The sequence below is a fragment of the Nematolebias whitei genome, chromosome 1, assembly GCF_014905685.2.
Source record: "Nematolebias whitei isolate Nwh7 chromosome 1, NemWhi1, whole genome shotgun sequence".
Taxonomy (NCBI): Eukaryota; Metazoa; Chordata; class Actinopteri; order Cyprinodontiformes; family Rivulidae; genus Nematolebias; species Nematolebias whitei.
The window spans coordinates 76,708,091-76,726,967 of NC_056498.1; the positions used below are offsets into that span (position 1 = coordinate 76,708,091).

The 18,877-nt window shown below is 40.4% G+C and overlaps 1 protein-coding gene across 1 annotated transcript; it reads right to left on the reverse strand.

Annotated features, from left to right (window-relative positions):
* Nucleotides 1-1,644: 1,644 nt before the first annotated feature.
* Nucleotides 1,645-16,950, reverse strand: ccdc172 (coiled-coil domain containing 172). Its single transcript, XM_037687566.1, has 6 exons — nucleotides 16,872-16,950; nucleotides 16,666-16,751; nucleotides 13,819-13,935; nucleotides 7,973-8,138; nucleotides 4,545-4,646; nucleotides 1,645-1,751 (listed from the first exon to the last, which is right to left on the reverse strand). The coding sequence occupies exons 1-6, from the start codon at nucleotides 16,948-16,950 to the stop codon at nucleotides 1,645-1,647; spliced, it is 657 nt and encodes a 218-aa protein (XP_037543494.1).
* Between the last annotated feature and the right edge of the window lie 1,927 nt (nucleotides 16,951-18,877).

Here is an 18,877-nt window from a genome sequence, read left to right on the forward strand (position 1 = left end):
GCATAAATGCTGAAATGAGCAGCAAAATGCATAATGAAGCAGAAAAACTGTTGAAATTATATTTTTAAAAATAATTGGGGGGAAAAAAAAGAGCTAAAATTAAAAGGAAGATGCTGAACGGACCAAAAAAGTTGAAACTATTACAAAGAAACACAAAAAATGGAAATAAGCAATAATATAGGGTAGCAGAAAATTACCTAAAAAGTAGCTGAAAAACTGAAAAATGCTAAATTTAGGAGAAAAAAGCTGAAAAAGAACAAAAACATTTATATTAGCAGAAAATGATGAAAGGAGCATAAAAATATCAGGAAAAGGCTGAAATGATCAGAAAGAAGCTGAAAAAGATTGAATGAGAACAGCTGAAATCAGCAGTAAAAGGTTGTAAACAACTCAAAGGGTTTGAAGGATGTGGAGAGAGCTCCATTCATTTTCACAGAGACAAAAATGGCCGACAAAGCTAAATATTTCAGAAAGTTAAAATTGCACATATACCAAAAGTCACAGCAGAAAGATCCTGAATGAGCAGAACGTTTTGATTTCTGAATAGTTGAAATAGAACAAAATTCTGGAATGAATTATGCGCAAAACAAACGTCCTGAAGAAAAGTGGATCTGAACAATGAGGATGTTTTATAAACGTCCACACAAGTAGCAGGAAGCTCTACTGCAGCCTCTGTGAAATAGAGGGTAACTAAGTTCCTGGAGAAACTTTGACAGGGACTGCATATTTATAATTAAATTATTAATAATAATGAATATTAATACTAATAATTAATTATTAACATATTATAAATTTATTCATTATTGAAAAATATTAATATATTTAATAATTATATTAATATGAATAATTAATATTAAATCTCAAGTATTAATATTAGTAATTGTTAATGCTATTATTTATAATTATTAAAACAATTAATAATTTATGTTAATTATTTTTACTAATTAATAATAATAGGTGATAATAGGTGCCTTCCATGCATGTTGAACCAAAATGGCTCCCAACGTTACTCGGTTTCTTTGAAAAGTTTTCTCCTATTCATTTCCTATGGGAAATTTGTCATTGTCGTTAGCAAAATATGTCGCCATGGTAATGACAATTGCCAATAAAAGTAATAGCACACATCTCGGAGCCGGGCCAGTCCTTTGGATATAACTTTTGTGGGGCTCCATTTTGCGGTTTGGGCCACATTAAAGTTGAAAAAGATACTCTTTTCAGGTGTAGAATAATGTGGGCAGTCACCAACTAGTTCCTGGAGTTGGTGAAATATTGCGTCTTTGTTCGCAAATTACTTTGCCATGGTAACTTGAAATGCCAATAAAAGTAATAGCACACATCACGGGGCCGAGCCAGTCGTTTTGATATAACTTTTGTGGGGGTAGACATTGTGGTTCGGGCCGCATTAATGGAGATAGAAATGTAGACTCACTTCTGAGGTGTAGAATAATATAGGTGCCTGCCATGCATTTGCATGGCAGGCACCTATAAGTGCTGAATCATCGTTTGTTGCATTTTCACTTTTTTCATCCTCCACACTCACAGCAGTTTTTATTTCTCTTTAAGAATTACTTACCTGATCAAATTGTGCATAACAAAAAAGCTACTGTTTAGTGCATTGTCTCTGCAAACTGTCACAATCAACACTCACCTGAGGCAGGTGTTGTCAGTGAGGTGTTTCTGACTGACAGACCGGTTCTCCCATCTCAAAGATTCTGTCATTGCTCGAGCGTCCCTCACCTGCTGATCCAAGTCTGCCATCAAGAGAAAGAAAGCAAACGCTGAGCGACAAATTTCAAACATCACAGCAAGTGACATGTTGAAATGAGTAAGCTGACAGTACGGCTGAAGGCTTGGATTATCACTTGGAGTGAAAACCTTTCTGAAGGGATTTTGCTTACATCAGTTTTATTTTTGAGTCCACCCCCCAACATTTAGCTGACAGGGGTCCTACTAGGACTGCAAAGGAGTCAAAAGTCTACGGTACAATTCTGAGAACTTTCTGGAAAATGGAATAAGTTGAGAATTTTGAAATTATTCAAAATAGGAAACTTTCTAAGGGAGTTTATGAGAATTAACAAGATATTCAAGGTCTAGGTGTCTTTATTGTCATTCTCACCTCATGTGGTACATGTGGTGGGACGAAACTATGTACACAGGGTCCCAGTTACATTCAACAAAAATACAAATTGTAAAGAAAAACATTAGTAAGATCCAAGACATGAACTAAGAAATACACTAAACTAAGAATATACTAAGTAATAGTAATACAAAAACAATACGCCAAACAACAACAGCACGAACATGAGTCTGTGCTTCTGCACTTAATGCTCCACAACCTTCTGCCTGAGGGGAGCGGGGCAAAAAGTGGGTGGAATTAATAAAAACTGCTTCCTATCTGAACAAAAAATAAACATTTATAATTGTCATGGGAAAAAAAATTGCAAAACTAAATACATTTTCTTTTTATTTAAGGAATTTAGATATGAGCCTGTATATATATATATGTTCAGTTATATTACAAATATAACGGCTAGATTATCCAACAAAGTAATGGTCTGCATTCTACATTTTATATTTCTGGAAGTCGAAAGAAGGAAAAGGTTTTTTAGATTATTTTTTTAGATTGTTTAGACCATCCTAAAACCAACTTCACCATGCTCTTTATTCCTCTCAAGACTTCTGGTTTTTATCAGCGTATTGAGATCTGCTAGCTCCAACTATGTGAATAATGATTTTACTCTGGCCTTAGCTTTAGCCAGCAGTTTCAGGTGGGATTCAATGTCACCTGCTCTGGCCCCTGGAATTCATTTGACAGTGGTCTGAGTCACAAGTGCCACGTTTCAGACTATGGAGCTGCCAATAACGAGAGTCTGTTTCTCAGCGGGTGTCTCACTAAGCACGGAAAACCAATTTGAAACGTGACTGGGTCGAAGGTGAACCGGGCCTTAGTTTTAGTATGTTTACTTTGGACCGTCACCCAACCAGTCTGTGGTTCAAGACCGCTAACGGGAGCTAGCCTCAGTGGCTCAGTGCTGCCTACAGGGGCCTGGCTAGTTGATGGTTTTTCAGTTTCAGTTTTTCAAAGCCAGTCAGGTTTAACAATAGTGAGGAGTCAATTTTCCAGTTCAAACAGCCTCTCCTGCAAAGATACCATAATAATACATTTATTACATTATCATTAAAGGAAGCTGTGGAATCACTAAACATCTGACACACTGGGCAAGTGATAAAACCAGAAGCTATGGTAATAAGAGTCTAAGACAAAGCTAAGCCTCAAAGCAGTCTGCTCCTCAGATAAATAATGTTATTAAATTACTTTATATATATAAATGTTTCTGTTCAGTGCCCTGAGATGACTTCTGTTGTAACTCGGTGCTATATAAATAAACTGAATTGAATTGAATTATGCAATATCAGAAAAAGTCTGGAAACGTGTTTATTTTTTCCAGACTCTGTTGTCCCTCATTGCAAAGCATAGAGGGGGAATTGGAAATACCTTCTGTCCATCTGACTGTCCATCCGTCTGTGCATGTTGTGAGCATACCTTCAAAATTAAGTAACGTACCAATTTCTATTTTGGTGTGTGGCTGCAACTGGGTGTAAAACAGGTCACTATGAAAAAGTCAAAATCCAAGATGGCCACCACCAAATGTAAACTGACCACCCTGATCATTTGAGGAAACTATGCTTTCTAGTTTTTATTTTGCTTAAAATCATAGTTTCTAAAATGATTGGGCTGGCCGAAGATGAATATATACTGGCCAAGGCCACCACTGGCTCCTCCATTGCACATACTGGTGAGAAAAATTGCTCCTTCCACTCACCAGAAAAAAAAAAAAAAAAAACTTCCCTCTGTTCTTCTCCACAGTGTAACTCAAACCTACTTAAATATCTTCCATCAAAACCATTAAGGTTTACTTGCATTCTCTGTTCAGTTCCAGCCCAGAAAAACACTCCTCTTGAAAACTAATCATGAACTTTTTTAAACCACTCAGTGACGTGAGACATTGGCGTACCACTTGTTTTGTTTTTTTTCAAACTTATCTAAACCTGGAAGATACTGAAATAAATCTCAAACAAATGTGAGCTCTAATGCACTCGTTAGTGCACAAACATCCCACTGCGGTGCACTGACCTTCAAAAAGACTGAAGAACAATAAAAATGAACAGCCTGGATCTTATTCAATCTTTAAACAAATAATTGCAACACCAGTTTAGGTTAATCTGCATTTATACAAAGTACCAAGGATTGTCTGAGAGTTGCACCAAACGAGTGAAGGGACCCCTGGGTCAAAGTGCAAACATTTCACTGAATGCTCCTAAAATTAGTTTTTATACTACAGACAAGCTCCAATATGACCAACTCTAGAAACCAGGTAGTCCCAGTTTAACATCAATATTTAGCCTTGATATTTTATCATTTTTGCAGTTTTAACTGCAAACCATGAGGACAACATGTCAATTAGGCTATTAGAGCCTTTAGAATAACAGATTTAGATTAGCATACATTCCTGCTCTTATGTGACATGAACTTGTTTCTTGACCTTTCTGTGTGTTGTCCAGGCTCTGAAGCTCAAGCAGCAGTTTCTTCTTTTCCTCCTCTGCAGAGCTCACGTGGCTGTTTCTACACCTCATTAACTGCATTTCTGAGTTTTAGAGTGAGAAAAAAACTAATGTTGAGAAAATATCAAACATTCTGAAATGTAGATTAGACAGTTTAATAAACAGTTCAACTTTCTTTGGTAAAAGTAGTATAGAGAGATTGTTGGAATTCACCTTGAGTCAAAGATAATAAATAACATAAATTACTGTAATTTTTCATTGTTAGATTTATCCCCAGTTCATATCTAATTATAAAACATGCATTTTAAAATAGCGTTGCCAATTAAAACCCAGTGTCACAGCCACCCCTCTATGAATCGTCACCTTATTGTGGTGGAGGAGTTTGTACACCTGAATGATCCTAGGAGCTACAGTATGCTGTCAGGGGAAATTGTAAGGACTTGAAGTTGGGAGGTACCAACTAGAAACAGCTGGGTTCACCTCGATGCACAGCAAAAAGCCCCCAGTATACTCCCGCGTACATCCATACGCAGAGGTACGCACGTACGTACGCAGAGGTACGAGCGTACCCCCGCAGGGCATGTCCGTGCAAAACTCAATTTTTACAACCGCGTACGCGGTGTCGCACAATAAACTGCCCGGCGACGGACTGATTTGTATGTGACACCAATGTATTAAATTCCCCTTCTTCATCCCTGATCTGGTCTTTTCTTTAGTTTTTTGCCAAGCAAGTGATCTCTTCCTCCTCCGTTGACTCCATGACTGAAATGGTGAGAAATGAAGGAATTTGTCACGAGCGAATTAAACTCAGGACCTGTGTGGCTGCGGGAGGGTCTGGAGATTTCCTGGTGGGCTGATCTGATGTGTGGGCTGCAGGACCAGCGCTCCCTGTTTTTTTTTTTTTTTTTTTAGATCTTTTTATCAACAACATATAAACACAGAACACAGCTGCGGCTGAGACTGCCAGCTCTCTGTATTTCTTTTTTCTTGACCTGTCAATCAATCCAGTAGGCGTGTCAGCAAATGACCAATCGGCGACCTAAATTTGTCCCGAAGGTAAACGCCCCTTGTCTGTGGAGCTGCTCTGCAGACGTTCAGGCTGTACGCTCGAGTACGAAGTCTGAACCCTCTGCATACAATACGCACGTACGTACGCGTGGACGGACAGACGCGGGAGTAAACTGGGGGCTTAACTCATACTCTACTCTTGGTGCCTGTGTGTTGGAGATTTCCCCGGTAGATGAGAGGGTAGCTGCCCTGAGCAGTCGGGTGGGGAGACAGGCTCTGACGGTTGATTGTGCCTATGCACAAAACGGCAGTTCAGAGTATCCAGCCTTCTTGAAGTCCTTGGCGGGGGTTCTGGAAGATGCTCCACCTATGGACCTTTTTATTCGTCTGGGGGATTTCAAGGGCCATGTGGGTAACGATAGCGTGACTTGGAGGGGCTTGACTGGGAGGTGTGACCTTTCTAACCTGAACTTGAGAGGTGTTCTCTTGTTGGAGTTCTGTGCTAGTCATAGTTTGTCCATCACGAACACCATGTTCAAACATAAGGGTGTCCATAAGTACACGTCACCAGGACACCCTAGGTCGTAAATCTATGATTGACTTTGTAGTCATGTCATTTAATTTGTGGCCGTTTGTTTTGGACACTCGGGTGAAGAGAGGAGCTGAACTGTCAACTGAACACCACCTGGTAGTGAGTTGGATCAGATGACGGGGAAGATGACAGACAGACCCAATAGACCCAAATATGTAGTGAGGGTTTGCTGGGAACGCCTGGCAGAAGAACCCGTCATAAAGATCTTCAACTCACACCTCTGGAAGAGCTTTAACTGCATCCCTTCTGAGGCGGAGGACACTGAGACACAGTGGGCCATGGTCCGAGCCTCAGTTGTTGAAGTGGCTGCCTTGAGCTGTGGCCGCAAGGTTGTTGGAGCTTTTCACGGTGGCCATCCACAAACTCGGTGGTGGACGCCCTGAGTTAGGGAGGCTGTCAAGCTGACGAAGGAGTCCTATCAAGCCTTGTTGGATGGTGGGAGTCCGGAAGCAGCTGAGGGGAACCGGAGGGCCAAACGGATGGCAGTCTTGGCTGTTGCTGAGGCAAAAACTCAGATGTGGGAGGAGTTTGGTGAGGCCTTGGATAAAGACTTTCGATTGGCTCTGAGGAGATTCTGGCAAACCATCAGGTGACTGAGGAGGAGAAGGCAGCACTTTACCAACACTGTGTTCAATCAAGTCAAGTCAAGTCATATTTATTTATAGAGCACAATTTAAAACAGATAGACTGTTATCAAAGTGCTTAAAAGGTGGGGTGCTGTTGACCTTGGCTAGTGATGTCATCAGGAGGTGGAAGGAATACTTTTCGGACCTTCTCAATCTCACCAGAACATCTTCCATGGAGGAAGCTGAGTCGGGGGACAGACTCATGCCATGATCTTCAGCTCTCACTGGTTTGCTGCCGAGTGTGAAGCAGCTGGAATTAGAGACAGCACCTCCAAATCTGAGGCCATGGTCCTCAGTCAGAAAAGGGTGAATTTTTCTCTTCAGGTCGAGGGTGAGGTTCTGCCTCATGTGGAGGAGTTCAAGTATCCTGGGGTTTTGTTCACGAGTAAAGGAAGAATGGAGAATTGACAGACAAATTGGTTTGACATCTACAGTTTTGCGCACTCTGTGTCTGTTATGGTAAAGAGGGAGCTGAGCTGTAAGAAGAAGCTCGGTTTGAACTCTGAGTAGTGACCCAAAGAACAAGATCACAGATACAGGTGGTTGAAATGAGTTTCCTCTGCAGGGTAGTTGGACTCTCTCTTACAGATAGGGTGAGAAGTTCAGTTATCAGGGAGAGACTCGGAGTAGAACCACTGCTGGAGGAGTGGAGGAGGAGAGAGGAGACAGCTGAAGTGTTTCAGGCATCTGGTAAGGATGCTCCCTGGGCGCCTCCCTAGGGAGGTGCTCAGGGCATGTCTGACTCATGGTAGACCCCGAGGAAGACTAAGGACACGCTGGAGAGACTATGACTGTCTGTTGGCCTGGGAACACCTTAAAATCTGCCCAGAAGAGCTGGAAGAGGTGGCTGTGGGAAGAGATGTCTGGACCTCCCTGCTCAAACTGCTGCCCCTGCAACTCGACTTTGGATCAAGCAAAAGATAATGAATGAATGAGTGAATGGATGGATGGATATATTCACTAATCTATCTCTTTATTAACGTAATTTCTAAAGTCAGACTTGTTCTTCTGATTTTGTGAGAAAAATTGTTGAAAATATCAGTGATCATGGTCTGTTTATTGCCAAATGCATGATCCAATTCAGATAGTTAAGTAAATAAATTTGGTTTAAATGACCAGTCTGAGCCACATCTGCATAATACAATCCTTGTCACCTCTAATAATGGAACAAAGGGTTTATGACCTTTGAGTAAAGCTTCCACCTCCCTCTTCAGGGCCAGGAGCTCGGTGTGCGTTTGACTCTCAAACTCTGCCAGTCTGCTCTCTGGAAGACTGAAGTCACTGTTGAACACTGAGATCGCCTGAAGGAAGTTCTCTTCTTCTTCTTTCGACTCCGTCCTTATCTTGGCCTGATGTGAAAAGGACAGTTGTGTGAAATCATTATGTTCTGTTTTTATATATGTTAAAAGAATTTTTTAAAAAAACTGTTCTTTTGACATACAGTTCAACTTTTTAGATGAATAATTCATAATACTGGTTTCCTTTATCTGTAAGTAAAGTGTTTATTTTGTGTTTGGATTGTTTTTCTCCAAATCCATAAACATCATTTTACACCTAATAGGACTCTCAGACAGAGGCTGGTCCATCACAAGGACAGAACCTCTAAACCCAAACTGAGCGGTGTGGTACAGTTCAGACCTCTACATTGGAGAAACTAAACAAACTCTCCACAGCAGTCCTGATTCATAATAATCCAGGTAGAAAAATCCAACAAAGTTAAGTCAGGTCCTCTGGGTGGATTAAAGAAAAAATGTTGAAATGTTTTGTCTTTTATCCAAAAGACCGTCAGTCTGAGATGCTGCACTAAACTCTTATCTCTCTCTGTCCCAGCATAAACAGGGTAATATTGTGTGTACTGTTCAGTGCCAGGAGTAGGCCTGTCACGATAACAAATTTTGCTGGGCGATTAATTGTCTCAGAAATTATTGTGATAAATGATAATATTGTTTGAAATTTGACAATAATTAGTAATTATTGTCAAATTTAAGAAGAAATGTTGGTTAATTTGTTTTGAGTGTAGTACATTTTTTGGCCACCGGTTGGCATTATAAAACTGTTTGAACTGAAGGATGGATAGTGAGGGAGCGAGCAGCGTGTCTCTTTAAGAAAAATGGGAGGGAGGCCCCTTGACGTGACATGGGCTGTCTCTCATTCCTGTTTTTCAGTTCTCAAAATGGCGTATGCTTGTGTGGTTTGAGCTCTTTAGCATAGCATTTTTCACACAAAGCTTTAAATTAAAAAATCAGTAAACAAGTTCTCAGCTTCTTTTTACAGAAAAAAACAACTTTTTACACAAAGGCACAAGTTTCAACCGTGAATTTTGGAGCTTTGAGAAGACAAAGGTTTATTCCCGAGGTCGGCTTTTTAGCTTAGCTTCTCAGCTTAGCTGCGTTTTAACAATCCAAAATGTGATTTTGGATTGTTAAAACGGGTTTTAAAGAGAAAGGTAGGGGTCAGTGATGAGCACCAGAGTTGAGCCTTTTGTCATACAGTGTCTTCAGAAGAAAGAGAGAGACATGATAAAGCCGATAAGTGAAAATGAGGTTGATAATTTTCATTTATCATGCGATTAATTGATTTATTGTTTATGGCGACAGGCCTAGCCACGAGGGCTGTGATCAGTCTTACATCGGGGAAACTAAACAGCCACTGGCCAAAAGGATGGACCAGCACAGAAGAGCAACATCATCAGGCCAGGACTCAGTGGTCTACAGGGGAAGACATTTACCAGAGACACCAGCAGTCTCTGGGGGTTTGGTTAACAGATGTGGCTTCATTTTGATGCTCCTAGAACATTACAACCTTGATAGAGAGGAACGTTGGTTTGTGAGAGGAGTGAAGGAGGCCATCTTTGTGAAGAGAACGTGTCCATCATTAAACGGGGGTGGAGACCGCCATGTCCAACTGTCCCTCTCTTACAATGCTGTTATTGCTAGTACAGTGAACCCTCGCTATAACACGGTTCACCTTTCACGGTCTCGCTGCTTCACGGATTTGCATCGTGCATTGTGTTCTGCATTCTGATTGGCTAAACAGTCTCAGTAGTTACACTAGTTATTTGTAAGAAAACGTTTATACAGTACTTTTATTTGTTAAACAAATGCTTGGGCCTGTAAAAAGGTTCTGTTATTTGGTTTGAATGTATTATGGAGTATTTCATTGTATAATAATTGTAAAAAAAAAACAAAGGTTACTACTTCATGGATTTCGCCTATCACGGGTTCTTTTTGGAACGTAACCCCCGTGAAAAACGAGGGTTCACTGTATCACTGTGAATACGTAGCAAGCAGCCATTGGAGCACAAACAATCAGGCATTAGGTTGATGGTCCTCCTTGATCATGTGAACAGCTAGTTTTGTCTGTCAACAACAAACTGGTTGATCCACTATGAGAAGGTGCCATTTCTAAGTCTGAGTTTAGTGCAGCTCCTCAGGCTGAAGAAGTCTTTTAGATTAAAGACAAAATGTTTCAACAGTATTTTCTAACCCCTCCAGAGGACCGGATTTAACTTTGTTAGATTTTTCTATCTGGACTAGTGAGCATGCATCAGGAGATCTAAAAAAGTTAAATCTGGTCCTCTGGACATTCAAAAAAACAAAACAAAGCAAATCAACAAAAAAATGTAGAAACGTTTCGTCTCTCGTCCGAGAGACTTCTTCAGTCTGAGGTGCTGTATTCAGCTCAGTCTCTTAAATAGCACCTTCTCAGAGTGGATCAACCAGTTTTGCTGCTGACAACCAAAACCAGCTGCTCACATGCTCAAGAAGGACCATCAGCCTAACAATGGATCATTAGCACACTGATGGCTGTGTACTATTCACAGGGTGTTGAGTGATACTAGCAATCACAGCATTGTAAGAGGGGGACAATTTAACCCGGAGGCCTCCACCCCTGTTTAACAATGGACGGTTTCTTTTCACAAAGATGGCCTCCTTTACTCCTCTCTCAAACCATCGTTCCTCTCTGTCCAGGATGTGAACATCTTCATCCCTGAAAGAGTGACCACTGGCCTGGAGATGAGTGTAGACCGCAGAGTCCTGGCCTGATGATGTTGATCTTCTGTGCTGGGCCATCCTTTTGGCCAGTGGCTGTTTTGTTTCCCCGATGTAAGACTGATCACAGCCCTCCTGACACTGAACAGCATACACAACATTACTCTGTTTGTGCCGGGGGACTGGATCTTTGGGATGAACCAGTCTTTGCCGTAATGTATTTTGAGGTTTAAAAGCCACTGGGACGTTATGTTTAGAAAATAAACGTCTCAGTTTCTCTGATACTCCCTCAACATATGGAATGACCACTGGTCTGGGTCTGGGTTCTTCCTTTTCACCTGTTGGCTGACTGGAGTCCTGTTTGGGTTTCTTCTCTGCTTTCAGGAAGGCCCAGTTAGGATATCCACATTGCTCTAGAGCCTGTCTTGTGTGGGATTTCTCCTTCTGCCTGGCTCCTGAGCTAGTGGGGATGCTGTCTGCTCTGTGATACAGAGTCCTGATGACTCCTAACTTGTGCTCCAAAGGGTGATGGGAGTCAAACTGCAAATACTGGTCTGTGTGGGTGGGTTTGCGGTACACCTCAGTTTGCAAATGTCCTCTATCAGAGACTGAGACCTCACAGTCCAAGAACGCCAACTTGCCATTTTTTTCATCTTCTCGTGTGAACTTGATGTATTTATCCACAGAGTTGATGTGGTCACTAAAATGTTGAACTTCCTGAGATTTAATTTTAATTTTAAGGTTAACCACTTATGAACCTCTGAAAAGAGATCCAGGAAGTGGTTACAAGAAGAAATTGGTAGATTGCCTGAAAATTTTGGAGCAGGACAAGGCTATTGACCGTTTTCTGTACCACAGACTGTACCCAGGGGAGGCCACACCTAGTCTGTATGGTTTACCTAAAATCCACAAACAAGGTGTACCTTTAAGACCAATCGTTAGCATGATTAACTCTGTCACTTACAATGTTTCCAAATATCTGGCGTCTGTACTCATCCCTTTAGTTGGCAGCTCAGAACACCACATACAGAACACCATGGACTTTGTGGATAAGGTGAGGGATGTCATCATGGAGACTGATGAAACAATGGTCTCTTTTGATGTCACATCACTCTTTACGTGCATTCCTGTTGATGATGCAGTAGAGGTGGTCAGTTTAAGATTAAAATCAGACACCACTCTGAGCAGCAGGACCACGCTTTCCACAGAACAACTGTGTCAACTCTTGAAACTGTGCCTGCAGTCAACCTACTTCACATATGGGGAGCAATATTATAGGCAGAAACATGGGTGTGCTATGGGGTCTCCAGTTTCTCCTATTGTTGCCAACCTGTACATGGAGGAGGTAGAAAAGAGAGCCTTGACGTCCTTTTCAGGGACACCACCAAGTCATTGGTTCAGGTATGTTGACGACACCTGGGTTAAAATCAAATCTCAGGAAGTCCAACATTTTACTGACCACATCAACTCTGTGGATAAATACATCAAGTTCACACGAGAAGATGAAAAAAATGGCAAGTTGGCTTTCTTGGACTGTGAGGTCTCAGTCTCTGATAGAGGACATTTGCAAACTGAGGTGTACCGCAAACCCACCCACACAGACCAGTATTTGCAGTTTGACTCCCATCACCCTTTGGAGCACAAGTTAGGAGTCATCAGGACTCTGTATCACAGAGCAGACAGCATCCCCACTAGCTCAGGAGCCAGGCAGAAGGAGAAATCCCACACAAGACAGGCTCTAGAGCAATGTGGATATCCTAACTGGGCCTTCCTAAAAGCAGAGAAGAAACCCAAACAGGACTCCAGTCAGCCATCAGGTGAAAAGGAAGAACCCAGACCCAGACCAGTGGTCATTCCATATGTTGAGGGAGTATCAGAGAAACTGAGACGTTTATTTTCTCAACATAACGTCCCAGTGGCTTTTAAACCTCAAAATACATTACGGCAAAGACTGGTTCATCCCATAGATCCAGTCCCTCGGCACAAACAGAGTAATGTTGTGTATGCTGTTCAATGTCAGGAGGGCTGTGATCAGTCTTACATCGGGGAAACAAAACAGCCACTGGCCAAAAGGATGGCCCAGCACAGAAGAGCAACATCATCAGGCCAGGATTCTGCGGTCTACACTCATCTCCAGGCCAGCGGTCACTCTTTCAGGGATGAAGATGTGCACATCCTTGATAGAGAGGAACGATGGTTTGAGAGAGGAGTAAAGGAGGCCATCTTTGTGAAAAGAAACCGTCCATCATTAAACAGGGGTGGAGGCCTACGTGTTCAATTGTCCCCCTCTTACATTGCTGTGATTGCTAGTATCACTCAGCCCTCTGTGAATAGTAAACAGCCATCAGTGTGCTAATGATCCATTGTTAGGCTGATGGTCCTTCTTGAGCACGTGATCAGCTGGTTTTGGTTGTCAGCAGCAAAACTGGTTGATCCACTCTGAGAAGGTGCTATTTAAGAGACTGAGCTGAAAACAGCACCTCAGACTGAAGAAGTCTCTCGGACGAGAGACGAAACGTTTCTACATTTTTTTGTTGATTTGCTTTGTTTTGTTTTTTTGAATGTCCAGAGGACCAGATTTAACTTTTTTAGATTTTTCTACCTGGATTATTGAGCATGCATCAGGATATGCATCAGGAGACTTCCTCTGTTCTTCTCCACAGTGTAACTCCTACACACTAGAATATTTTGCACCAAAATCATTAGGGTTTTCTTACATTCCCTGTTCAATTCCAGTCCAGAAAAACACTCATCTCCAAAACTACAAACATTCTTTTTACAAACCCATCAGCGATGGGGGACATCAGCGAGCGTACCTCTTCTTCAGACGTTCTCATTCTGATTCTCTGCAGCAGAGCTGGTTGGGTAAACCATGCAACAAGTTGTAAATAAGTGCTGAAGAAGTTTGTGCTCTCACAAACAGGCCCTTCACATTTAGTCAAGAAACGTTGGGTCTGCAGTACATGTAGTATAGTCGAGGTGTTCATTAGCTGTGATAGATATAACTAATGAGAAGCAAACTCAGGCTCCAACTCACTAAATGCTCCCCAAGGTGGTGCTTCTGACCAAGCAGCTCCTCAATTTGTATCAACATCTGCTCCTCACATTTCTTTGTCAGATCACACTGCAGCCTCATGGTGGACAACTGTTGAGCCTGCAGCACAAACAGATGATTGGAAAGTCAGGGCCCATCATCTGACAGACACATAGGGACTAAAGTGACAGACATGGTAATCACCCCAGAGGAGGAGTGACAGGACAGCTGGCACACGCATACAGCACACCACACAAGACATGCCAGTGACTAAAGCTGCAAAAAGAAAAGCATAACTGAGTTCTGGACTTCATTTGAAACACTACGGTTTCTTTTTTATTTATTTATCAGCTCTTATAATCTCCTTGTTTAGTTCTCGCTGTCACTTTAGCCGGTGCATTTATACAGCAATGCCTTCTTGAAGAAAGAGAAGTGCCAAATTATGAAACGAGGTAACGCTTTGCCTTAGGCGTGCCTTTCAATTCAGCGCTCAGTGTCTTGCCTAAGCTTTCAGTGGTAAATAGAGTTTATTGGTTCCCATGTGGTGGAAAAGCACAGAGCATTTTCAGGGAGCAACATCAGCATCTTAAGTTTTCTAAACAGTGTAATTACAGCTTTCAGAAATTGTAAGGCTTTACACCACGAGAGCAGTAAACACACTGCAGAGGAAACACGCAGTATCTATCTGAAAGATGTAAACAATCTCTGTATTCCATCCTCAGGAAAGAAAACACGTCCCTGCTGGGTGCTTCTGTGCAGACTGTGATGTGTTTCTCTATATTCAGCACTCTATTTTAATTAAACCTGCTAATTTGCTCTTTATTTCCACTTTAACACGTTCTAGCTTTCCGAATGCTGCCTTTCATGGCACAGGTTTTGTGGGGCTCCCACCATTCAGAGGCCAATTAACTCACAATTTCTCAGCTTTTATATATATATATATATATATATATATATATATATATATGATTTCAGTTTCTATAAAGCTTTTATAGCTTTGACTGAAAGCTATAAATTGCTTTCACTGTTAAAAAAAACACTGATAAGTTTTATTTGAATGTTGCAAACATTAATTATTGTAAAGCTTCTTAGTCGTTCCATCTGTTGGAGTGCTGCCTGTTGTTTTCTTTAGTCTTTTTCATTGCAAATACAGTAGAAAGGTGAACTCTGTGCATGAAACATTTCCTTCATGTTGGATGCTACACCTGTGTATGACCTGTAGCAGTAATTATGTTAACAACCTTGAAATAAAATCAAATGTAAGAACGGATGCACACTTTGTAAATAAATCAACATCCATCTATCCATTATCTTGATCCGTGTCTTCCTTTTCAGGTCATGGGGGGTCACTGGTGTCCATATCCAGCAGTCACTGTGAGAAGTGGGGGACACCCTGTCTCCAGTCCATCACAGCACTAAATCAACTTATATCATTATTTATGCATTTCAACATATTATTTGTTAATACATAAATGTTAAATTTACTTCTATTATAAAAACAACACATAACCTTGAATTATTTCTTGCTGACGCCTGATTTAGATTCAGATAGGATTATTTTTTTTAAGTTGTCGTGTTCACGGAACAACACTGAACCTGGAAGACTCCAAAAAGCAAATATAAATTTGTATTTAGGCTAATATACTGTAACACGAGGCAGCTTACAGAAAGTATATCTTAAAGAGTACTGGAGAAACATGTTTTTATCAAACATGCTACAAGAGAAACCTGAGAAAAGTCGTCCAGATGATCTCTTAAAAAACATCTATTTTCCATTTCTCCAAGCTGCCTTAAATAATTTAACTTTGCCCTTTGGACAAAAAAACAAACATTTGCCACCCCTGCCATAGTACTTCCAACTCTGGGGCAATTAAAATAACACTAGTAGAGCTGTAACTTCTGACTTGCCTGGCTGATATTTCAGATAAAGACGTATGACATTGGCACGTTTTAGTAATTGTTTCCATTTAATTTGAATCATCTAATTGTATTTGTTTATTGGTGAAAGTGTTCTGAAGATTTGCCATTGTTTGATTATATTGTGCATGTTTGTCTGTGGCGTTAGGACTATAATATAAATGATTATCCAGCAGCATAACCTTATTAAGCATGAATATGTTGCAGTGAAACTGAGGAGAAAGATAAAACTAGCCAAGTGGGACGTGTTTGAAGCTGAAGCAGCACGACATATTAACGACATGTGTACAGGAGATAAAGAGCTGCATATTGACATCTTGATGAGCTGATTTGCCTTTTGATTTAAAACAGTCAATCCCCACCTTTCATTTAATCAGCTATTGATCCCTGAGTGTGACTGTAAAATCAATGGCTAATTTCCACCGGATAACATTAGTGAGACCTCTCAGCATGTGTGAGATATGACGTGAAAGGGAGAAGAAGCCTTCTTCCTCCGATACGTCCCTCCAAGGCTGACCGAGCATGTTTTTGTCTGTTTGTATGCACTGTTAGCAAAATATTGATGGCTGATCACACTCAAGTGACCTTCAAAACACAAAAGTTGCTAAAACTCAGTCAGTTTGACAACTTCTCAGAGAAAACTTGGTGTGGTTGTAGCTGAGGCTCATCCTCAACATATATTCTGAGCACACATCTATAAGTTGGTCATTATGCCAATAATTATTTAGAGTCTGTTAGAAAAACATCTAGTGAACCACTGGAAATAATATATTGAAACTTTCAGACAATAATGAATGGATTTTCCTCCACTGATGTTTGTATTTAGAAGTCAACTGACCCCAGAAAACAATAATCTAATATGGATCATCTTGATTTAAAACTCTGCTGGGCCTTTAATATTTGCTTAATGAACATTTATTCTGTAAAACTCACCATTTTATCCAGCTCCAGTTTTGCCTGCTCATACTTTTCAGTTGCATTCTTGATCCTCTCCTTGCATCTGATGATGGACACTTTAACTAAAGTAAATGTTAAATCATTGATAATTAAAAGTAATGAACAAGACAAGGTTAGCTTCACAAGTCATCTATAAAGCGTGGCTAATTGATGCTAATGCTGCTTGTTTAAAATGACACTACCGTCTTTGAATTTCTGTGTTTGTTCAGCCTGTTGCTGTTCAGTGAGGAGGATTTGTTGAAACAGTGAGTCTAAACTCATTTCGACTCTTTAATGGGTTACTAAAAGTCAAAGAAATGCGGAATATTATATTTCAAGCTAACTGATAGCCAGGTAGCGCACTGACTGACTGCACGCGCGCACTCTGCTCTGTCTCTGTAGGGCAAGCCAGTTTAGCATATAATAGTAGACAGGCCCAAACCAAACGCAATTAAAAGCCAAAGCTTCTTGAATGCATGTCTCCCGCCATCTTTCATGCCAGGATTTAAAACTAAAGTCACCTTATGATGAGAAATGGCAAGGTTTGAGCTGTTTTGATCAAACCAAAATATCTAGGGCGCTCAGGGAAGCAGATGGTGAGGGTTAAGAGCCTTGCTCAAGGGCCCAGAGTGGGGCAAATGTGCATGTCACCATTCCCACCCACATTTTTTGTGTTGTCAGTTTGGTGAGTTGAATCGGCAACCTACGATCACATGCTCGCTTTCTCTAACCTCTGCGCCACCGCTCCCCCTAAAAGTACAAATAACATCATTACTCATAATTACTCAAAATAGCATTTTTACTCATGCACAGTAACAACACATTGCATGGTCTTACATGATTTGTTGGCGCTTGCAGTATCATTTATTTATTTAATTAGCCTTTATTTTACCATTAACAGTTTAAAGTGTCAACCTAACCTTAGTAACAAACCAAATTAAAGCGTACAATCTGAAAAATTCAGTTCTAGCTCTTTTGTATATGGTGGAGTTGGTGATATATGGCATCCAGCTCAAATTTGTTTGACTCCAAAAGATAAACTTTCTGAAAGTTTTATTGAATCTGTCCAACTGTTCATGGGATATTTTGCTAACAGACCGACAGGGTTTACTCAAGCATCTACTGTGAATGTTTTTAGCAAAGATGTTGCACCATGTGATGCAGTCGAGGTATGAGCATCGGTAACTGTAAGATTAATTGATATAAAGTAGGTTTCATTCAGCTGCTCTCTTCTTCAGGGGTCACCACAGCGAGTGATGAAAGATTTGGCTTTTTGTTTTATGCCGGATGCCTTTCCTGACACAACATGGACTTGAACCCGCAACTTCAGGATTATAAAACCACCGCAATGACCTCCAAGCTAATAGATATCTGAACAATTAGATGTACAGTTTGATTATATGTTACAACTGCCTACCTCATCGTCAGCAATGGCATTTAAAATACCAACCAATTCTGAAATGTTGGCAAACAGGTTTTGCAAATTATTCTGTAAAATGTACTGAACTGAAAACATTTTGAGATGGCTAAAGTTTTTCAACCCATCTTGAACTGCACTGTCTCTGAAAGTTAGTCTGTTTTAGGTATTCATCCAGAAATTGTTTACTGCAAATCTTCTAAAAATATTGGAGGTCAGAAATTTTGTGACCAGACACAAAAGGTAAATTTTAAAAAATTAGTGCACAAATTTCAAGCAATGATTTTGTATATTTAGTAGCTCTAAATGCATGTATTATGCATGATGCTCAGCTACTGTCACATCAAATTGTAACCTAATATCTGTAGAATTGACTGAATTAGAGCCATGCGTGTGTATTTTAGGTTGAGTTGGCTGTGGCGGCCATCTTACATAGGTTTGCCTCTAAAAGTCAATCAAGTGTAAATGCATTCCCAGTGATTATTTAGTGAAGGATTTGATCAAATGTATATAGTAGTCCCTGAGTTATTTTGCTAACAGACATTCAACAAATTTGACTCCTATATCTATATATATGTCTATATATATATATATATATAGATATATATATATAGGAGTCAAATTTGTATATATATTTATATATAGGTAAAATTTTTAATAAATTTGTTGCACAATTTGTTAACACTCAGACTATGTGCCAGGGATAAGTCTCAGCTACTACCACACCAAATTGTAGATCAATATGTGTACAAGTGACTGAATTATAGATATGTGTGTGTGTGTGTGTGTGTG

What these genes read in the sequence shown, in the direction of transcription:
- ccdc172 (XM_037687566.1), bottom strand. Translation starts at nt 16,950, where the DNA reads ATGAGTTTAGACTCACTGTTTCAACAAATCCTCCTCACTGAACAGCAA. An exon ending in GGTGGAAGCTTTACTCAAAG is followed by an intron (nt 4,647 to 7,972) that starts GTCATAAACCCT and finishes TCTAAAACTCAG; the next exon opens with AAATGCAGTTAATGAGGTGT. An exon ending in CCTGGACAACACACAGAAAG is followed by an intron (nt 1,752 to 4,544) that starts GTCAAGAAACAA and finishes TCTTGATGGCAG; the next exon opens with ACTTGGATCAGCAGGTGAGG.